The sequence below is a fragment of the Mesoplodon densirostris genome, chromosome 10, assembly GCF_025265405.1.
Source record: "Mesoplodon densirostris isolate mMesDen1 chromosome 10, mMesDen1 primary haplotype, whole genome shotgun sequence".
NCBI classification, from domain to species: Eukaryota; Metazoa; Chordata; class Mammalia; order Artiodactyla; family Ziphiidae; genus Mesoplodon; species Mesoplodon densirostris.
Genome location: NC_082670.1, coordinates 75835031 through 75854486, shown reverse-complemented (window position 1 = coordinate 75854486; position 19456 = coordinate 75835031). Strand labels below are relative to the sequence as shown.

At 42.3% G+C, this 19456-nt stretch overlaps 1 protein-coding gene across 1 annotated transcript in view; it reads right to left on the bottom strand.

The window, feature by feature from the left end:
* CACNA2D3 (calcium voltage-gated channel auxiliary subunit alpha2delta 3) overlaps window positions 1-19456 on the bottom strand; it is a 794881-nt gene that overhangs the window by 150482 nt on the left and 624943 nt on the right. Inside the window, exons 20-27 of the mRNA XM_060109938.1 lie at window positions 19308-19369; window positions 17870-17937; window positions 13798-13843; window positions 13544-13641; window positions 11990-12083; window positions 8944-9039; window positions 5927-6048; window positions 3171-3251 (exon numbers count right to left, since the gene is read on the bottom strand). Coding sequence (XP_059965921.1) covers window positions 3171-3251; window positions 5927-6048; window positions 8944-9039; window positions 11990-12083; window positions 13544-13641; window positions 13798-13843; window positions 17870-17937; window positions 19308-19369 — 667 coding nt within the window. The remainder of the gene's footprint in view (window positions 1-3170; window positions 3252-5926; window positions 6049-8943; window positions 9040-11989; window positions 12084-13543; window positions 13642-13797; window positions 13844-17869; window positions 17938-19307; window positions 19370-19456) is intronic.

The following is a 19456-nucleotide window of genomic DNA, read 5'->3' as shown; positions in this document are numbered from 1 at the left end:
TGTATCTAGAGTGCTGGCAAAAGCACGAGGTCAGGAAATATTTATTGAATAAATGAGTGAATGAATGCATAGGTATACTGCCAACTTGAAGATAAAAATGGGCCGCCTCAAATCCTAGCAATTTTATACTTCCGCATATCCAGATATTTTCTTGTTTGTTTTCTCATTTTATCCCCAAATCAACCCAGAGTAAGGTGAGGGAGATAATAATCCCAACCCTATTTTAGATAGAACTTCAGGGACCCAAGACCACACATTTAGCAAGTTATAGAGTAAGTGACAAACCTACGTGGACCTTACAGTCCCAGGCTTGCATCTCCAATAACAACAGAAAAATGGATTAGGGGCCTGACACACACAGCAGGTTCCAGGGCTCTGGAGAGACTTGGTGGGCCAAAGAGAAAGTCATACCACTTCTTCCTTTGCAGTGGGAAAGCAATTAAGCAAATTTAGCATGCTAGTGGCAGCTGGAGAGTTGGCAAGTTCCTCAAGAGAAGGACTGTAAGCAATGTCATAGGCCAAGAAGATGTATGGGGCCCATTTATGCACAGAGGCTGACGTATAAATGGAATCCGGCCCAGTCTGACTGACTGCCCTTTCTTCAAAGATGTCATTGACAGATGACTATCTAAATGTTTTTGTTTGGGAAAAAAAAACAAGAAAAAAAGAGAGAAAGAAGAGAATAACACACACACACACACACACACACACACACACAGAGAGAGATACACACACAAAACCAAAACAAGAAACTTTCTATCCCAAACAGACATATGTAGCCAATGAACATGAGAACACCAGATCAGATCTGGGAGCACTGCAGGCTTTTCAAAGTAGTCCTTGATAATAAACTGCAAAATTGTATACCTTTCCTTTCAGATAAATTTCAATTTAACACAAGGATTTCACTGAAACCCCAAATTACTGTCAGTTGGCTGTATCCCATCTGCTGTTGGAAATACACTGGTGGGGGAAAAGCCTGCTCACCTGTTCATCTTCACCTGCCAAAACAAGGTTTCTTCCCCAATTAAAATGGGCTTTTAAATTTTAGAGTAGTAAACAATGTCTACTTAATTTGCGGAGAATACACAGGAGAAAGTGACTAAACCTAATTACCCAGTGACATGATACGTGAGTCAGAGTCAATGAAATTTGGGGTAAGTGCTGAAGAGGACTCTCTGCTTTTGGAGACATAAAGGTCCTTTTGAAGTCATTGCCTTCACGGTGCTGCATCCATGTCAGCCTTCAAGATCAAAACTGAGCAATTCTGTTTTATCTTATAAGACCCACTTTAAAAAAGGAGATTAATAATCACCAGATTTAGAAGGTAAGGACTAAATACAGTTCCTTGGATAACCTTGTTTCTTTGTCTTGCTCTGTAATTATCTTCTGAAAATGGGCACCAGTTGACACATACTGAGTTGTCGTAAACAGGAATATGTCTCTTCCACCCACTCAGGGTGGGCCAACCATGTCTCATGACTTGCCTGTGGTCTCTGGCCAACTGCATAACTCAATAGTAGACAAGCATGCCATTTGGAAAAGTCATGGTGTTCTCCACACTGGATACACAGTGCCCAGGCTGAGTCCATGTTTTGCCCATACTCAGCCAAACAGACATTTATGAAATATAAGCCATTTGGAAACATTTGAGCACACAGTTTGTAAACTTGGACAGATGTGGCTGGGATGGGCACAGTGATCTTAGGGCCAAAACAGAGCATCCTTCATGATGACTTAATGAGAAATTCAAGGAAAAGATTTTAGAAAGAAATTTCAAACAGACAGACAGATAGTTTGGTTCAGACCATGTCGTTATCAGCTGTTACATGTGGCCCCAACTCCAGGGAGATAACATGCCTCTAGAACCAGTTGGCTGGGTCAGCCTGGAGGCGAGTAAGGCTGACCTTTAAGCAAAAATAAATCTTGCTGAGTTAAATAATCCTGTCTTCTATTTTCCTCAAGGAACATGAGACAGTAAGAACAACAGCCCTGAATTTTCACAGTCTTATCTCCTGGCTGATTAGTTACAGGACTGCATAGTTCAAGATGAGCTTACAGGTCAGATACATAAGACTGTCTTCCTTGCTATACCCAAAAACCCAGGAATAACCAGGGCACAACTGTCCCCAAATCTTTCAATCCCTGCTAATCTATGAGAATACAATTATGAGATATAGGCTATATCAGAAATAAAGTTGGGGGAAAAAAGGAATATTTCCTAGCCAAAGAACAACCACTTCAAACATGTCTGATCCATTTGAATTCCTTCCCACAAATATTCAGTGTGTGGAGCCACCACAGAAGCTGATGTTCAAAATCACCCTACGGTACAGCTTACTGAGAGAGGCTACTGAAAACAAAATGGCTCCCTTTGGTAAATCTAGCCAATATCAGGATGATACTTGGAGTGTCTCACCCATCCGTCAACCAAAGGCTCCAAAAATTATTTATCAGAAATAGACAATGTGCCAGACATACTCTTAGGCTCCATTTTCTCAGCAGCTGTCCTCAAAAGAGGGCTTGTGGCAGTTTCTGGTCCTTTAGGCCAAATACCACCAATGAAAGCTGCCAGCCAGCCACAAAAATCTACTGACACTCCTGAGAGTGAGAGAGATGGGAAAAGCCAGAGACAGGGTTTCTTTGACAATTCAAGACATAAAATTCAATCGTAAAATGTTTTGGCTTTCTCCTGGTCCCAAACCCAGCACCTGTAGATACATCTAACTCTAATCACTCAGGGGGATTAGGGTGATGAAAATCTCACGCTCTCCAGAGAGGTGCACATTTCAGCTTGTATTTGCCTAAAACAAACCCACAATTTCCTTGTACGGCCCCTGTTATCCTAATGACATAGAGGTGGAAGATCTGGAGCTTACTTTAAGTGTTCATGGCACCTACTGTCAAGAAATGATCTTCTGCATGTACCAACAATTTCTTACTGGCTCAGAGTTTAAGAATAAAATCCTGGGAAATATTTCTGCTTTCACATCAAATTCAACCAGCTGTCAGAGCCCTGGATTGGAGGAGATGATGCTAAGATGAAGAGGAAGTAGTTTTTAATGTTTTTTACCTTTCAAAGCCAAGTTTCTGATATGTGGAAGTAGTTGACAAATGATGAATGGACACCATGCTTACTTTATATTCATTGATTGAAATCCATCATTTACCTGCCACCACGGGAGACTTCCGTTCATCCAGGAGCTGGATGGAGGTACTTGCTGTCACCACATTGCTTTTGTTGACTGTTCCTGTAAGAAGAAACAAAACAAAACACAATGACAAAAATGAAGACAGTCATAGAGCTTATGTTAAGAGAGCGATGGTATCGGTTTGCAGTCACCAGTTCTGCAGACTGTGCTGGGGCTTGCTTCCCAGAATTCGGAGCTGGTCAGTCCTGTTAGGCGATAGGTGCTGGGTGGGCGGTCCTCTCAGCTGAAGGAATCACTGCACCGAGCTATGACCACCCCTAAAGGGGAATATCCAGCCACTTCACATCAAAATTATTAACCACCATGGAGGGACCACATTTTTAAAAATTTGTGGTTACTAATATCAGTGTTTACTTGTGTCAGTTTTCATATTTATATTGCTTTTCTAAATATAGCCATGGAGAGCTGCTTGAGATAAAGTTTTGAAATTATTTTACAGTGAGTTGAGAACTCTAGCTCTGATTTGTTGGTTAAAACTTTACTGATCTATAAAATTCTAATTTCAAGCCAGGTTTTTCTGAACCAAACCATTCTAAACAGGGATAGAGCTGGAATGCAATCCTTGCCCCAAACTCTTATTAATGTGATAACAATATGGTATTAGTATAAAGAGATTTTTAATTACTAACAATGTTTCTAATACTCATGAATTAAAAGACGCTGAGCACAAATTCCTAATGCCCATAGTTAATAATTGTTAGTCCAGTGCCTGCCTTTTAAAAGGTTCAATGAATGTAAGCTGAATGGAATCCAATTGAATTTAGAATCAGGGAGAAGGCAGACCTGAATGTGAATACACTTATGACCAAAGCAATTAAGAATTTTCTGGCCCGAGTCTAAGTTGTAATAAAAACCAGCTTCTTTTCCAGTGTGTACAGGTATTCAACACACAGGAGAAAAAAACGAGGGAGAGCTCCACCACAACACCTGCATGTGGTGATTTTTAACATTTTCTCCAAATCTAAAGGGGCCACGAAATCTCCTAAGATATTATGTCATCCATAACTTTACCATGAACAAGGTAAATTCCTTTTTTATTATGCGATTTCTTTGAAAGTTCAGTGAAAACCCCACCTGCCAAAAACCAATTAGACAACAGCCAGCCTTAATTAATCAGAATTTTTTTCCAGACATAATTCTTTGCAGGAAAAATGGTGAATAATAACAAAGCAAACTGACACGAGGAGCCATCTCTCACACTCACACACACACACACACACACACACAGCACTTCTGGGAGATGCTCTCATTACCCATAGCTCCTCCTCTCTGTCCAGTATTGGGAAAAAGACCTTCTGGATAACCTGATGGCTCCTGTCCAGATCTAGCAAGCTAAGTTCTATTTTTTTCTTTAGAAGACTACGAAAAAGAAAGTATCATGAGACTGCACGATAAAAGAAGACATTATTACTGATAGGTTTGCAGTAGAATTAGAAAGTCCACTGTCTCTTAGTTGATATTTTCAGCAATGAAATGTGATACAGATAAACATATAAAGAAAGAGCCTTAGTACCTGGAAATTTATATTTGAGAACACATGTATGTGCATGGCCATGGGTAAACATAGGCCTGTCACCACAGGAGCACAGACTCCAAGAATCTTGGTCCTTAAAGGAACCTAATTGATAATCCCCTCTAAAACCCCACCTAGGGAGGGAATTTCTACAATAACACTTGGCCTTTCCTTGAATATCTTCATTAATGGGGACCCTCTTCCTAATGAGTCCATTTAAATAATTATTAGACAACTCTTGTCAACATCTCTTCCACAAATTTTGAAAGCCTTATTTCTAAAGATGTTTTCATTCACGGAAATGAGCAAGTGCCAAAACCCAGGGAGGGGCTTTGACACTAAGCGTTAGAGAGTCTCCATTAGGGTTGACTTGGGAATGCTTGCAAGAGATTAATACAAAAGGCCCTAATATAAAACATAAGTATATACTGAACTGTCCAGAGCAATCCAACTTTATAGAACTACGTCTTATTCATCTCTGAAGTTTCTACAAGGCACGGTACAGAGCCTTACACAGAATGAGCACCAAAAATATCAGATGTATGAAACAAGAAAAAGCCAAGGACAATTGAAAGGATTTTCCAGTTTGTCTTGCTTCTAAAACTGGTTGAAATAAGGTAATGTTCAGTTCTTTTTTGGAGGGAGATGATCTTAGTTTTTTTTATAATATCGTAAAACCTTAAGACTGGAAGAATCATTGGCTACATGCCTCTCATTGGTCACTGCAGCTCCCTGTCAGGAGAGCACGAGCCTATACAAAATCTTAGTTCTTACTCTTGCGTGTTGCTTTAAATCAGTTCTGATGGGGAATTGTGGGCCTCCAGAGTGATCTGACTTGCTGAAGTTTCTGGCAATGGATGTTATGGCTGTATGAATTTTCCCTAAGTAGGGCCATGATCACATTTTAGATTAAAAAAAATCTATTAAGAAGTTTGTATTCAAATTCCACATGGTACAAAATAACAGTCCTGCTTCCTGACATGCTTTTTACACAATCTGGTTAAGTTAAAGCTTCCTTTTATTTGGAGCAGCAACACTTATGGAACTGGTCACTGGTTCAGAGCTAGGCCAATATTCAACACTGGCTCTCAAGACTGAATTTGGCTCCCTTAGCATCCAGGCTGCTCCCTCACACTCTGCACGCAATGCCCAGCCCAGCAGGACCAAAGGCACAGAGCCAGCCTCCAACAAGGGCACCCACCTGTGCTGAATGGGATCGAATAGACAAAGCTCCCTGGAACCTGCTCAGCGGCTCTTCGGTACCAGAGAGGGAAATGGTCTGCATTAAAGATGTTCTCCTTGTCTCCAGCTTTCAGGAAGTCCCTTGAAATAGAAAAGAATAAGAAGAGCATGGCACCACTCAGCAAGGAAAAGCCAGACACGAGTGCATGCCAGCAGCTTTTGTTGGGTAAAAATAGTGTTGGCTTTTAGAACCCCAACCTGCTTTTCTCAGTACAGAGAGGACCTGTGTAACATTGTGTACCCCAGATTACTCAGAAATATCTTGTAGAGTCCTGGCAGTCAGACTCCAGTGGGTAAAATGATTTTTCCTAGTATATCTAGTGAACTAATAGTCTTAGCATCTGAAGCAAGCAAACAAAGCCTCCAGAAATCACACCAGAAGACCAAAGGTAGTCAGAAAGCTTTGTCTTGCCTTAAAATCCAACACATAGATACATATCCTTGAGAGGATCAACATCTTAGGTAGATCTCTCTCTTCTTATAAAAAGGGTAAAGGAGGTAAAATGGGTCCACATGGGGATCTTTGCTTCTTTCCTTCCCTCCCTACCCTCCAGCCAAACAGGACTGTTCTTACTTCTGGATACTAGGGGCTGTTGTGGTGTTGGGGGAGACAGGTCTAGGTTTTAGGCAGAGCTGAATGATCTTGGGTGAGTTACCTGGGTTAGTTACTGAGTCTCTGAGCCCCATTTGTTCATCCACAAAGTGGGAATAATAATATTACACTTACCACGATGCTATCAGAATAACATAACACCATGTGTGAAGGAGCTAAGTAAACTGAAAGTGGCTCACACAAATATATGGGATTCTTAAAGCCCAAGAGTTTTCTTCATTCTCTATGCTTTAAATGGAAGCTGTGAAGTGGTAATTTCTTAGACTTAGGACTGTCTTAGGACTGACTTAGGACTTAGGAGGAGAGCTGTAACCACACGGTGGAGGCTGACATCACTGGTTGCTGTATGTGTGCTACTACACGTGCTCTAAAAGGCCACACTGAAAGCACAGGATATATTAATATTGGGGATGGTGGCAGGTTACAGAGGCCATGAACTATAATGGATCTAATTCCAAAAGCAGGTGGTGGGGACAGGAGATAGAACCTCAGTGTAGGAGCCTGATGATAGTATAGCTCTAGGATGGGAACTTTATATTATCCAGACCTATCACCAATACTTTGAACTCTTCCTTGTATGCTCTCTTTAAAAAAAAAAAAACATAGAAATTCTAAAACCTTTCTAGCCCTGGCTAATAGAGTGCATCCAAATAGTTGGGTATCAACAAATATCATTTGATTGGAGTGGGTAGGCAGGTATAAGACCCTAAGACAATGGAAGTCAAGGTGCCTCTACATGAATCAATGATAGGATTCTCCTGAAGACAAGAACTGTTTCATCCAACCAGATAACCAATGAGTATTCACTTTGAGTCACAATAATGTCACAAGGAATAGAATTCATAGTTGTAGATATTTTTAGCTTCCCAAAGCAGTTTCACATCCGAAGGTTTTCTGATCCTCACAGTAAACCAGGGAGATCATTAACCCATTTTTCAGATGTAACAGGTGAGGTAAACCAGGTACACATCCCAGCAGTCCTGAGTGTGGTCCTGTCATATTTCAAATCCATCACCATCACCTGTATATCAGACTAGCAAGGTGCCATGTTTTGTTGCTGTTAGTACTTTTCTTGTTTGATTGTCTTAATCTCAAAACATACAACAGTTTTTCTCTCTGAGCATTAGAAAGTCTATTCCTGTGTCTCCCTTTGACACTCTGGGTCCTAAAAGGAGAAGGCGATGTGTATCCCGACACTTCTAGTCCTTCCTAAGAACTTGCCTTCTGTTAAAGTAATTGTTTGGGGGTACAGGGGTAAAGAGGACTTGAAAAGAATCAAGTCACAACTATAGTCAACTTCATAAATGACAAATTTGAGAAGTTGAGGAAGATAGAGTCCTCAGATGGGCATTAAAAGCCAGTTCACAAAACATCCAAAAATCTATGGATCTGCCACTTACCAGACCTGGTCTTAAAAGATCATATGGTGGGTGTCCAGGCCTCATCTAAGAGGCACAAGAGCACAGCTAAGCTGGGCTTAATGGGACAGGAGTGTTTCCTCATTAGGCTCCTGATGGGCCAACCCCTCTCAAATTGGTGGCCACCCTGTGCCTTGGTTATCCCCACCTCCCCCCACTCAGGGACCCTGAAGGTCAGGATTTGTGAAGTTCCATGGTAACCTCTGGAATCACAAACACACACTTTGCAAGCTCTCTGAATCTCAGGCTCCATTCATCTCTGGCCTAATAATGTCTCTTACTTCAGAGAAAAGAAATTGAGAAAACATATTAATGGGCTCAGGAAAGACTTCCCAGGCTTACACCAGCTCTGGTCAAACACCAATTTGAAGAATTAAGACCCTGTGGCTCTCTGAAGACAGACACAGGGGCCGAGCAGTGGTTTAAAAGGGCATCTGAGGGCTTCCCTGGTGGCGCGGTGGTTAAGAGTCCACCTGCCAATGCAGGGGACATGGGCTCAAGCCCTGGTCTGGGAGGATCCCACATGTCATGGAGCAACTAAGCCCATGCGCCACAACTACTGAGCCTGTGCTCTAGAGCCCGCGAGCCACAACTACTGAGCCCGTGTGCCACAATTACTGAGGCCCATGCACCTAGAGCCCGTGCTCCGCAACTAGAGAAGCCACTGCAATAAGCCCGCACACTGTAATGAAGAGTAGCCCCCGCTCGCCGCAACTAGAGAAAAGCCCGCATGCCGCAACAAAGACCCAATGCAGCCAAAAATAAAATTAATTAATTAATTAATAATGGGCAGGTGAACACATACACTGCAGCCCCCGAGGTAGATCAGAGAGGAAAAATGTCAACAGGCCTGGGGTGGCCTGAATTTTGTTTCTACTGCTGGTGGAATCAATAAATGGTATAACCTTCCCTTTCACTGTCCCACTTCAGGAGCTCCCTACTTACTGATTTGTGAGCTGCTCGGCCCCAACAAACAGGTTGATTCTCGAGAGGCCCGTGCGAGTGCCGAGGAAGGCCACCTCCACACCCTTGTCAGAATTCCTGAAACACAGCAGAAGGAATCAGGGGGATTCTGCCAGACAGTAAGCAGATAATGGCTTCTGCATTTTAAGACTCATGGAATGTTTTATGAAATAACAGTCTTGAAGCCTGAAATTTTGGAAGAAATTATAGAAACATATGCACACATGCACACACAGGATGCAAACTCTTATTCCTTACAAAAATTTTCATGGTAATTCTTGCCAGAAAAAGTAAGAAGTCCATGACCAAAAAAGCAGCATGAGGAAATAAATGCATCCCGAACGCTAAATAAACACACCTTTATCTCAAGGTTCTGGGTGCGAGTTCAGAAGGAGCAGGCCAACTTTAAGGAGAGGGAAAAAAGCCTTAGAGCTAGCTGTTTCAGCTGATGCTACCAAGCCTATTCTTGGTTCTGAGACCATTAGTGGAATCTGCCATTAGCGAAAAGAAGTAACTGAGTCACTGACTCAAGTCTGTAGTATCCCACAGCCTGGAAATGTTTAGGACTTGAATTCTACACCATTTTGGGGGCACCAACTGGTAACTTCTACTAAAGAATAGGCCTTATCCTCACCACCAACCCCAGAGGGATGAGTAAAGAAATGACTTCTGTAAATAGCCCTACAGGATGCCACACATAGGAACTCTACGGACAGCCTTAGCAAAGAAAACTCATTTGAAAATTCACCAAAGATTTTTTTTCAACATTCAAGGCAAATTTTATATGTTTGAACATGTTCTTCAGGGTTTTCTCAGTGGATACTTCTTCAAAAAAACAGCAAATGGTCTTTCTCCACAAATATATAATTTTATTCTACAAAAAAATATGAAGAGAATACTGATTCCTGAGTTTGCTTCCCTGCCCTAGATGCTAGTAGCAATTTGATTCAAAGCTTTATCCATGTCATCTTCAGTACAAGATAATTTAGTTACTTGATCTCTGATGGTTGTCAAAGTGGTCAATACTACCTTTAAGTATTTAAGGGATGAATAAAAACAAACATTATGCATTTGTTTCTGCGTGTAGCCTACACCAAATTGGAAAGTCGGGCTGCCCAATCAGTTACAGATGTGGACTACAAAGCAAGCTACCATTTTGGAAATCTTTAGCATCTGTTAAGGGTGAATCAGCAATCTTTCCACAGGATTTTGAGTTTCATGAGAACCTAAAAGAAACATTTCCACTAGAGAATGCAATCACAGGAAAGGCTTTGACTCTTTCCAAACCTCCCAGGGAATAAGATCCATGCAGGTAAGCAGTCCAAGGATACCCCCAAATATAATGAGAGTGGTTATATCTTTGGGAGTCCAGACTCACGTATTAAACTACCTACCTTACATCTATGCTTAGGAGTCATTTTAACTATAAAATGTCTAGAAAAGAATTCTGGCCATGTCCAGTCCCAAACCTGGTCTTCCTTCATTGTCTCCTGTCCTAGGAAATGGCACCACTATCTCCCCAGGTATTGATGTCATTAACCTGAGAATGATCCTTGACAGCTCAGTCTCCCTCCCCTCACACCATGAACCCATCACCAAGTCCTGGGGGTCTTACTTCCAAAGCATGCCACAAGTACATCCCTTCTCTCTGTGCCCACTGCCACTGCCCAAGTGGTCCAAGTGGCAAATCCCTTGAACTGCTGTAGGAGCCTTTACTATTTTTCTTACCCCCATTACATTCTATTATCCACATAGCAGTAGAAGGGTCTTTTAAAAAAATGCAAATCTGATCATCTCCTTCTTAAAATCTTAAAATGTCGTTCTTAAAATTCTTCAATGACTTTCCAATATTCTGAGTATAAAATCCAAAATCCTTAATCTGATTCCCAAGGTCCTGAACCACCAGGCCCTACTGTACCCTTGTCTCCTGACATCTTCCAGCCTATCCTCTACATTTCAGTTCTGTTGGCCTTCTTTAAATTCCTCAACCACGTCAAATACTCTCTCACCTCAGGGCCTTTGCACATACGGTTCCAATTCCCTGGAATGCTCCCAGGGAACCCTTGAACTAGTTCCTGCTCAGAAAAGCCTTTCCTGTCTTCTGTCTCCACTCTAGGTTTTGTTCCTGTCTACATGTCTAATTTTCCTTTATAGTTATCACAATTCTTAATCATATAGCACACTATATATCACAGGTACCATGATGGTGAGGACTGTGTTTGACTGAGTTACCTCGATTTCACCAATACCTAGCCCAGTGCCTGGAACATAACAGAAGTGCAGTCAATATTTGATGAATGATTGAATGAAAACGAGAACAGAATGAATAATAGACCTGATATAGGAAAATATACAAAACGGAAGATAAAAAAAGGAAAGGAGCTAATAAAGAATAAAAAAGGAGAGAGAATTGAATAATGTATGACATGAAGGTATAAGGAAAAAGGAATAATTTTTTTTCTTATTTTTAATTGTTAACAGCCTACTTAAAATAGTAAAAACTAGTATTAATATTAAAAATAAGCTGCTGAAGCAGTTCTCACCCTAGTCTTTGACAACAACTACCATTGCCTGCCCTCCTCCCCCTACATCCTCCACTTCAGAAATAGAACTGCGGGGTTATATCTGACACCCTAATGAAATAGAGCTCTCACTTCCCTGTCCTCCTCGCAACCTAGCCTGGCCCAGATCCCAAGTTCCCTCTCGACGGTGAAAGTGAGGGAGCCATGGCAGGGCAGGAAGCAAAATGCTCCTCCCGCCTCCCGCTCTCTCGGAAGTGTCACCCTACCTCAGCATACCAAATTTCATGTAATGTTAAAACTCAAGCAAATTATATGTCAAACCCAGGAGCTTGCCATCCAAGCCAGAGCCGCTAATCTGCTCTAGCTCTTGTGGTTTGGAGCTTTGGGGAAAATTAAAGAACTTTAACACCAGCCTCCTAAAACAGTTTAGTTCTTTAAACCATAACCATATTTCGGATGGCTTGTAGGGAAATGGCCATGAAAGGGGGACACGTGCAACCACTTACTCAGATTTGTTGAGGGCAAGGCTGGTCCAATAGGCTTCGATGGGAGCACTCACCACAGCATCAAAAAGGACTTCTTGTATCAATTCTTTATCACCTGTTGGGAGGGATAGACTTGAGAAGATGGCTTTGGCTAGACCCCAAATTGTAGCATGAGAAGTGCTCACTGGGCTCACTTTACAGTATCTACAGGCTACTTTCTCCTATGGTGTGTTCCTGTGTTAACCTCCCACCAGCTGAAAATATGAAACAGTTGACACCTGATATGCCGCAACACAAGGGCCCCCAAAGCATCTGGATGAGATGATAGTAAATTGAGAGTCTTGGATGTCTCACGCTTCAGTTTTCTACTTTCCCTCCCCATCTATTAGTTCATGCCATAGACCAGCACGCCAACTCTGGGATTCGGAGATCAGAAGGCAGCACTCCTCAGTTTGCTCTTTTCATCGCCATTTCTGTCCTCTATCAAAATTTGCAATTCTTCAGGGCCCCGATCTTGGTTGTAAGGGAAAGGGTTATGATAGCTTAAGAACTTCTGGGACTCTTATTTTGTCATTCCTTCCATCTAAGATTTTTTTTTTCATTTTCAAGTAGGACATCTGTCCTTATCCAAATGAATTCTTGATAGAGCTCTGTGGAAGAGGCCAAGGAATCAGGAGGATATCATGAATCTAGCAGAGGCGTCCTAAAGCCCTACAGCTTTATCACCTACAGCAGGCCAGTCATCACCTTAGCTGGTGGCCAAGAAGACAGTGCAGCTTTGTTGTAAAAGCAAAAACTCCAAACAACTCACCATCAAAAAGACAATGAATAAATTGAGATAATATATAAATATAAAATGAATAATATATAATTATATAAATCTTAATATACAAAGTAATGAAAATAATGGCACATACTATATATGGATATATATACATATATCCATATATTAGCTACTGGAACTAATTTATGCTTGTTCAGGGACTGTTCTTGCACTTGGTGAGCAGCAGGCCTGCTGCTGCTCTCTCTCTGCCCCCCTTTCCCTGCCCCCGTCACCAGCTACTGGCCAGTTCTGACTCACTGAGCTCCCTCAGAGGGCACTCTGTGGGACGAGGGGCAGCAGAGTACACAGTGCAAAAAGCAACATGTCACAGTGGCAATCCCACACCGGACAGAACCAGGAGGCCTAGATTATGGCCTTGGATGAGACAAGTCCTATTTCCAGCCCTTGTTTCTCTTTGTAAAATAAAAAAGCAGATATTGACAGTCCCCTCCCAGTTGAAACATTTTCATGTTACTCAGGCACTTGACTAAATGGTTTGGTAAGGGGAAAAATCCAATGTGAAGGGTCAAACTGAGATTGGTGATCCTGCGTGACTCTTGGTAACCCACATTCCTTTTCCTGTTCCCACAGAAAGCAGACATTTGGCTGGATTTAATGTGACTGATCATCTCTGCCAAAGCAAAGCTTCCCATGAAAACTGAGGGGAAATATAGTCTTGAGTTCACGCACACACACCCCACCACCGTCCAACCACCATAGGCACACACACATGCATTTGGAAGCACACTCACATTGGAGCAGAGGTTCTTTGCCTTTGAGGTAGAGCTTAATAGCTTCTAGTTGAGATAGATGACGGTGCTCTGGGTGTAGGTCAGTGTTGCAGTAGGACCTAGGAATGTGACATGGCCCAAAACAAGAACATGTATATATTTATGGCATCACTTTCCTTTGCCTTTGAACCAGAACTGGGCAAGGGAATACAGACAATTTGAAATCAAAGAGGGTGATAAACATAAATGCTGAGGAAGAATTATACCATTCTTACCATTCGTCTGCCAAGGACACATCAGGGTGTTCTAAGTCATGCAGGCCTGGAGGTCAAGGAGAAGGGCATCATGAGTAAGTACTATCTGTGTGGGGCACTGACCACCCCCCTCATGCCCTCCTGTGCTTCAAATGTTCTAGGGCAAGGCCATGGTGGGTGGGGGTTAAGGGTAGACATCAACCCCAAAGATATCTGCCTGAGAAAAGGGACTTTGCACATAGGAAACAAGTTCTCTTCCCAGGCAGAACCTTCCCCCCAACGTCCACCTCACTCAGCCACCACTGCAACTTTCCCTGGCAGTCTCCCAGGAAAGCTTTAACTTCCTGAAGATAAGTGATGCACCAGTGAGTCCTGGGAGAGTAGCTTAGCAAGATGGTGGAGACACCAACTTTGGAGGCCCGTACAGTACAGCCTGAGTTGGGAAATTGGGTGGGCCACTAAACTCCTGTGTGATGTTAGCAGGTTGATTTACTCTTTCTTCACGTGCAAAACAGTAATAATAATAGTCCCTAACTGACAGGTGGTTGTGAGGGTGAAATTATAGGTTGAATGATATGAGATTGCCAATACTCAACTGTTTTTGACCAGCAAAAATTGCTAGTTGGTACAGGATGCTAAGTTAAAATGAATCCTCAGTCTGGAGAGGTAGCTAGAAGAACTGAGGCCTGCAGGGAATTGGGGAGTTTCTATATATAGAATACCCGAGACACCCTAACTCTGTGAAATCACTCTTTTTCCTTGTGTCTTCATGTGACTTCATTTTGATGGGTCATCAGCAGACAAACACTTCTGAGTGACAACCTCAGGAACTCCAATTTTTGAGAATGTCAGTTTCCCAAGTGACCAACAGTATCTTACTGCACTCAGGATTCCAGTTTCCTCCTCAAATACCAATGTACAAAATAAATAGCAAAATACTAGAACTATCATCACACACTCCTGTTTGATTTTATAGGAAGTAGGCAATGAATTATATAGAATATCATACTATATGACCCAAGTGGCCATATCCTGGCTCCAACACCTTCTGGTTGAATGATGCTGGGAATGTCGCTTCAACTCTTTGACTTATACCAGTCAGAAGATGTCGGTAATAACACCTAACTCACAGACTGCATGAGAGGGTTGAATGGAATAGTGATTAGTCCCTAGGACAATCTATGCATCCATCCATCCTTTCTTCCTTTTCTTGCTCCCTCCACTCCTCCCTCCCTCCCTCCCATTCTTCCTTCCATATATTTACTGAGCATCCACTATGTGCCAGGTACTATTCTAGGTCCTGAGAACATAGCAGTGACCAATACAAAAATCACTGCTGCTCTCACGGTATTTACTTTCGAGCGGCAGAAAAGAGATAAGTAAATAAAGTTAAAATACATAGCCTATCAGTAGTGAGGGCTATGAAGTTAAGAGAGAGAATGAAGCAAGGAGAGGGGGTACCAAGAGATGGGGAGGGATGAGGGAAAGAGTTTCATCGTTAACAGTGGGAGTCAGGATGCTTCACTGAGACAGTGACTTTAAGCAAAGACCTGGAGGAGGTGAGGAGAGAACAACATAGTAACTGAGGTGCTTGTAGCAGAAGAAACCACAGGTGCAGAGGCCCTGAGCTGGGATCTCACCTTCCTGGAATACTGGGTTAATGATATCAATTCTATATATAATATATTTCTAGTTTCTGTTCTCATCAACCTTCATCTGCAAAGCCCTCTCTGCCTATATTTCATAGGACCTATCAACTAGACCCTGAAGGGAAGATCTTTTTGATTGCTTCCTCTCTGAGTTCCTAGGCCACCAAGGAAATATGATTGTTCTCTAACTCTCTCACCTCCGATTTTGATCCTCCTGACAAAATCACACCTACTGTTTGATTGATAATGCTGACAATAATGACATAAGCTCTAATTTATTGAACGAGTACTGTGTACTACATATATATAAAGATAAAGTGTTAAGGAGATTCAGAAGAGAAACGATTTCAGCAGGTAGAACTACAGCCCATACCTTCAACCTCAGCAGCAACTCCTTACATTTTGAGCAAAATCAGCCTGTTCGCCACCTTTGTCATACCTACCATTGTCAAAGCAGGTTGAAAATGCCTACATTCTATGGGAGAGCATTCTTTACGGGATAACCTTCAGAAGCGGTTGCCATCCCCAAGAAACTCCTGCCTTCTTTAAGAACAGAGCAGAATGGTAATCAAGCTGTGGCCTTTATGGATGACAAGTCCCTCTACTAGTTAGCCCAGGGGAAGCAGCTTTCTCAGGCTCTGTCACTCAGCAAGGCTGGCATGATTGGAAGCCCTCTTATTTACAGAGGACCAACAGAGAGAGGAAGATCTGACCTCATTTGTGTGGATAACCAGACACTCTTCCCCTTGCCTAGGATTCAAACTAATTTCTTGCAGGATGGTTGCAGTTGGCTCTGAAATTCTCTCTGTGTGAGCTCTTAGCCTGACAGCAGATGATAGTGACTAAAGAAATGAAGAAATGATCCAAAAAACAATGCAAAACAACTGTGTGTGTGTGTGTGTGTGTGTGTGTGTGTGTGTGTGTGTGTGTGTGTGTGAGGGAGAGAGAGAAGATGGAGGGTCAGGTCCATTGACTAAGGGAATGAACACAAGAGAGGCAAATAATCCATTAACAATCTCTCCTTTTACTGTTCTGACCATGAGCTATTTCCTCATCTTGACCTCAGATGGCTTAGATGTGAATTTTCTGTCTTCACGAGCAGTGACATCCACAGAGCCACACATGGTTCACGGAGCCAGAAAATTAAAGAAGTTAAAAAAAAAAAAGATCCCTGAGAATACATCCTGTTGAGTATCTTGCCCAAATCACAAAGTTGCCTGTTTTTTCTTGCCTGTCTCTAGGAAGAGGGAGCACATGATTGATTATCTCTGCAGTGGGCATACTCTGGGTTCTGCTCCAGTCAAGATAACCTCTTCACTCTCCTTCCTGTTCCTTAAGATCTCACAATCAGTTGGGAGACAAAACCCAAAACCCATGAAACAATGCAGGCACACTCAGGAGTAGACCAGAAGGCCATCTATGAAACCTGGCATCTCAGGGACTTCCAATCTCCTTCTTCATTCTCCACTGCATCATTGGAGTGAGCCACAAGGCTGTCTAGCTTCTGGAAGTTCACCAAACTCACTTGTAACCAGCTCTAACCCATTAAAACCCAGCTTGTAACTGACCTTCCCACTCTTGGCCACACTCCCTGAGGATACCCACAAAAAGCACTGGTCTGGTCCAACTCCTTCTCTGTCAAGATACAAAACAGAACACCTAGGTTGGGCAAGTGACTTACTCAAGGCCACTCTGGGAGTGAAGCCTTTCAGAGGCCAGACCCACTCCTCCCTGTGAGCTGGTGATACTGGGAAAGATAACTTCTCTGAGCTACTAGGTTGTTGGGAGATGAAAAGGACAGTATGGGGGTGAGAGCAGTTTTAAAGTTTAAAGGGCTGTAACAACTGCTACCATTAACTGGGAGTTTCCAGTGCACTGGTGCTTTATGAAGACAAGAAGAGGGACTTCCCTGGCAGTCCAGTGGTTAAGACTCCACACTTCCACTGCAGGGGGTGCAGGTTTCTGACTTACTAAATCATTTGAATGATCACATTTCCCTTGGACCCAGGCTGCCTTGAAACACAAGTGAAATTTGTGGCTCAACTGTGTAGAAGACTAAGGCTCGCACACCTCTCTTTTCTTTTTCTTTTCCTGGGCTTGAGTTTTTACACTAATTCGTATTTTTCTTGGTACTAACTTTTATGTATGAGAAGACTACAGTTGGTGGATGGATGATTCCCATGAGTTGCCTCAACAACTTTGTGGATGAAAGCAGAACATAAATAAATGAAATCATTAGGAAGGCCATCGCTAGTTGGGAGTCCCACCATTCTGAATCAGTCTAGGAGAGCAAGGTAACATCAGGTGGGTAAATGGTTGAGTCACATGTCCAGGGATTGGAATAAGGGTTGGATAGATGAGCAAATTCTTCAGCTAACCCCATAGCTGGCTTCAGGGCTTTCTTCCCACACAAAAGGATAAGATGGATGAAGGCAGCATCTTACCTTCCTCAATGGTTACATTCCCTCGGAAGAAATATTTCCCATGGCCTCTAGAGAGCGCCACACCTAAACTGTGCAGAGAAACAAAGCAGACCTTGAAACCCATGACACTGACTGGAATAGACTTGCAGGTGAACTTTATTTTCTGTTTTCACATTTCCATTTCATGTTCTGTAAACAATTTTTTTCAAGTTTACTTTCAAAACCCCACTGATTATAGTTGGTGTTGGTGTTTCTTAGATTCAATCAGCTGCTTCAGTGTAATATCTGATTGGAAGTGCAACAGCAATGGGCGGCTCCCGCGTGTGTTTAAAGAGGTGTGGCAACTCCTACAAGCCCTTCTAGCTAGCCCTTCTTTTGGATGTTCTTGCAAGAGCTACGTGTCCTGCTCTTCACTACCACCTTATGCACCCCTGCCCTACATTCAGCCACACATGGCTCTTTCCAGACTGTAGAGTTTGGGACGAGGGAAAATTAACCCCTTCTCAATGGCAAAAATGAACACTTCCACTGCCACTTGAACGTAGCCATATGACTGTAAAGTGGGCTTCTCTGCCCAATCTTCTCCCTTGTCTGATAGATTTTTCACACTCTCACACTCTCAAAAGTCTTGATTTAAGCTCCTTCCTTCATTGCCTAAAGTCAGAGAGTATGTTTTGATAACACAGTCTCTTCATTTGGTAAACCCACTTAGCAGTCATGTGTTCCATCAACTGTTCTGGCTCCAAATGGAATCCACCCATGATCCCTGGCCGTATATGACAACAATGCCACTTTTTTTTTTTTTTTAAAGATTAATCTGTAGTTAGTAAATTCTTTCTCTCCTTAGCTCTGCAAGGCACCAACCAGTTCAGGAACACAAAGAAGCCCTACCAAAATAACTTTTTACAAAAAGTGTTATCACACTAAGTTAATAGCAGGAAACTTTAGAATGCCACATACACTTCTGAAAGCAGGCAAGGGGGAAAATGCATTTTTTAGGATTGTTATAAAGAGAAATAACAGGATTCAAAGGCAGACAAGCACAGAACAGTTCAGAGAAATTAAAACGGAAGCACAACATGTAGGGATGAATATGCTACCTCCAAGTGTGAAGGATCATGGAAATAAAAGGCAGCAAGTTAGATGGTTAAGGACCCCGGTAACCCTCTGAATTTATCTATCTACCCTTAGTTAGAACCCCAGAAGCTTATTTGCTTGATAATGAGATGCAAAGCCATGACAAATTGAGTGAGTTCTCCTAGGTGAGCCTGAACCATCTTTCCCCTTCTGGAAAACAAAAGCAAAAGCAGCCTGGGAAAAGCCCCTTCCTCACTCTTTCCGGCCTTTCGGCAGGGTGTTTGGTTATCTTCAGATGATGAGCTCTGAAAGCGTCAGCAGGTTTTGTACAAACACAACTGATGGGTCTGATGGAATGTCCATGTATTATGGTCAGCTCTACCTGAAAGGAGTACCCTTGATGTCTGTATAATAGTAGTCATTTGTCATCACCAAAACCCGTTTCTAGATTGAAAAAAAAAAAGTCGTAGAGAAAAGAAAACATGGTTAGTCTGCTAGGTGAAGTTTTCAGAAATAAATAAAAATAAATGG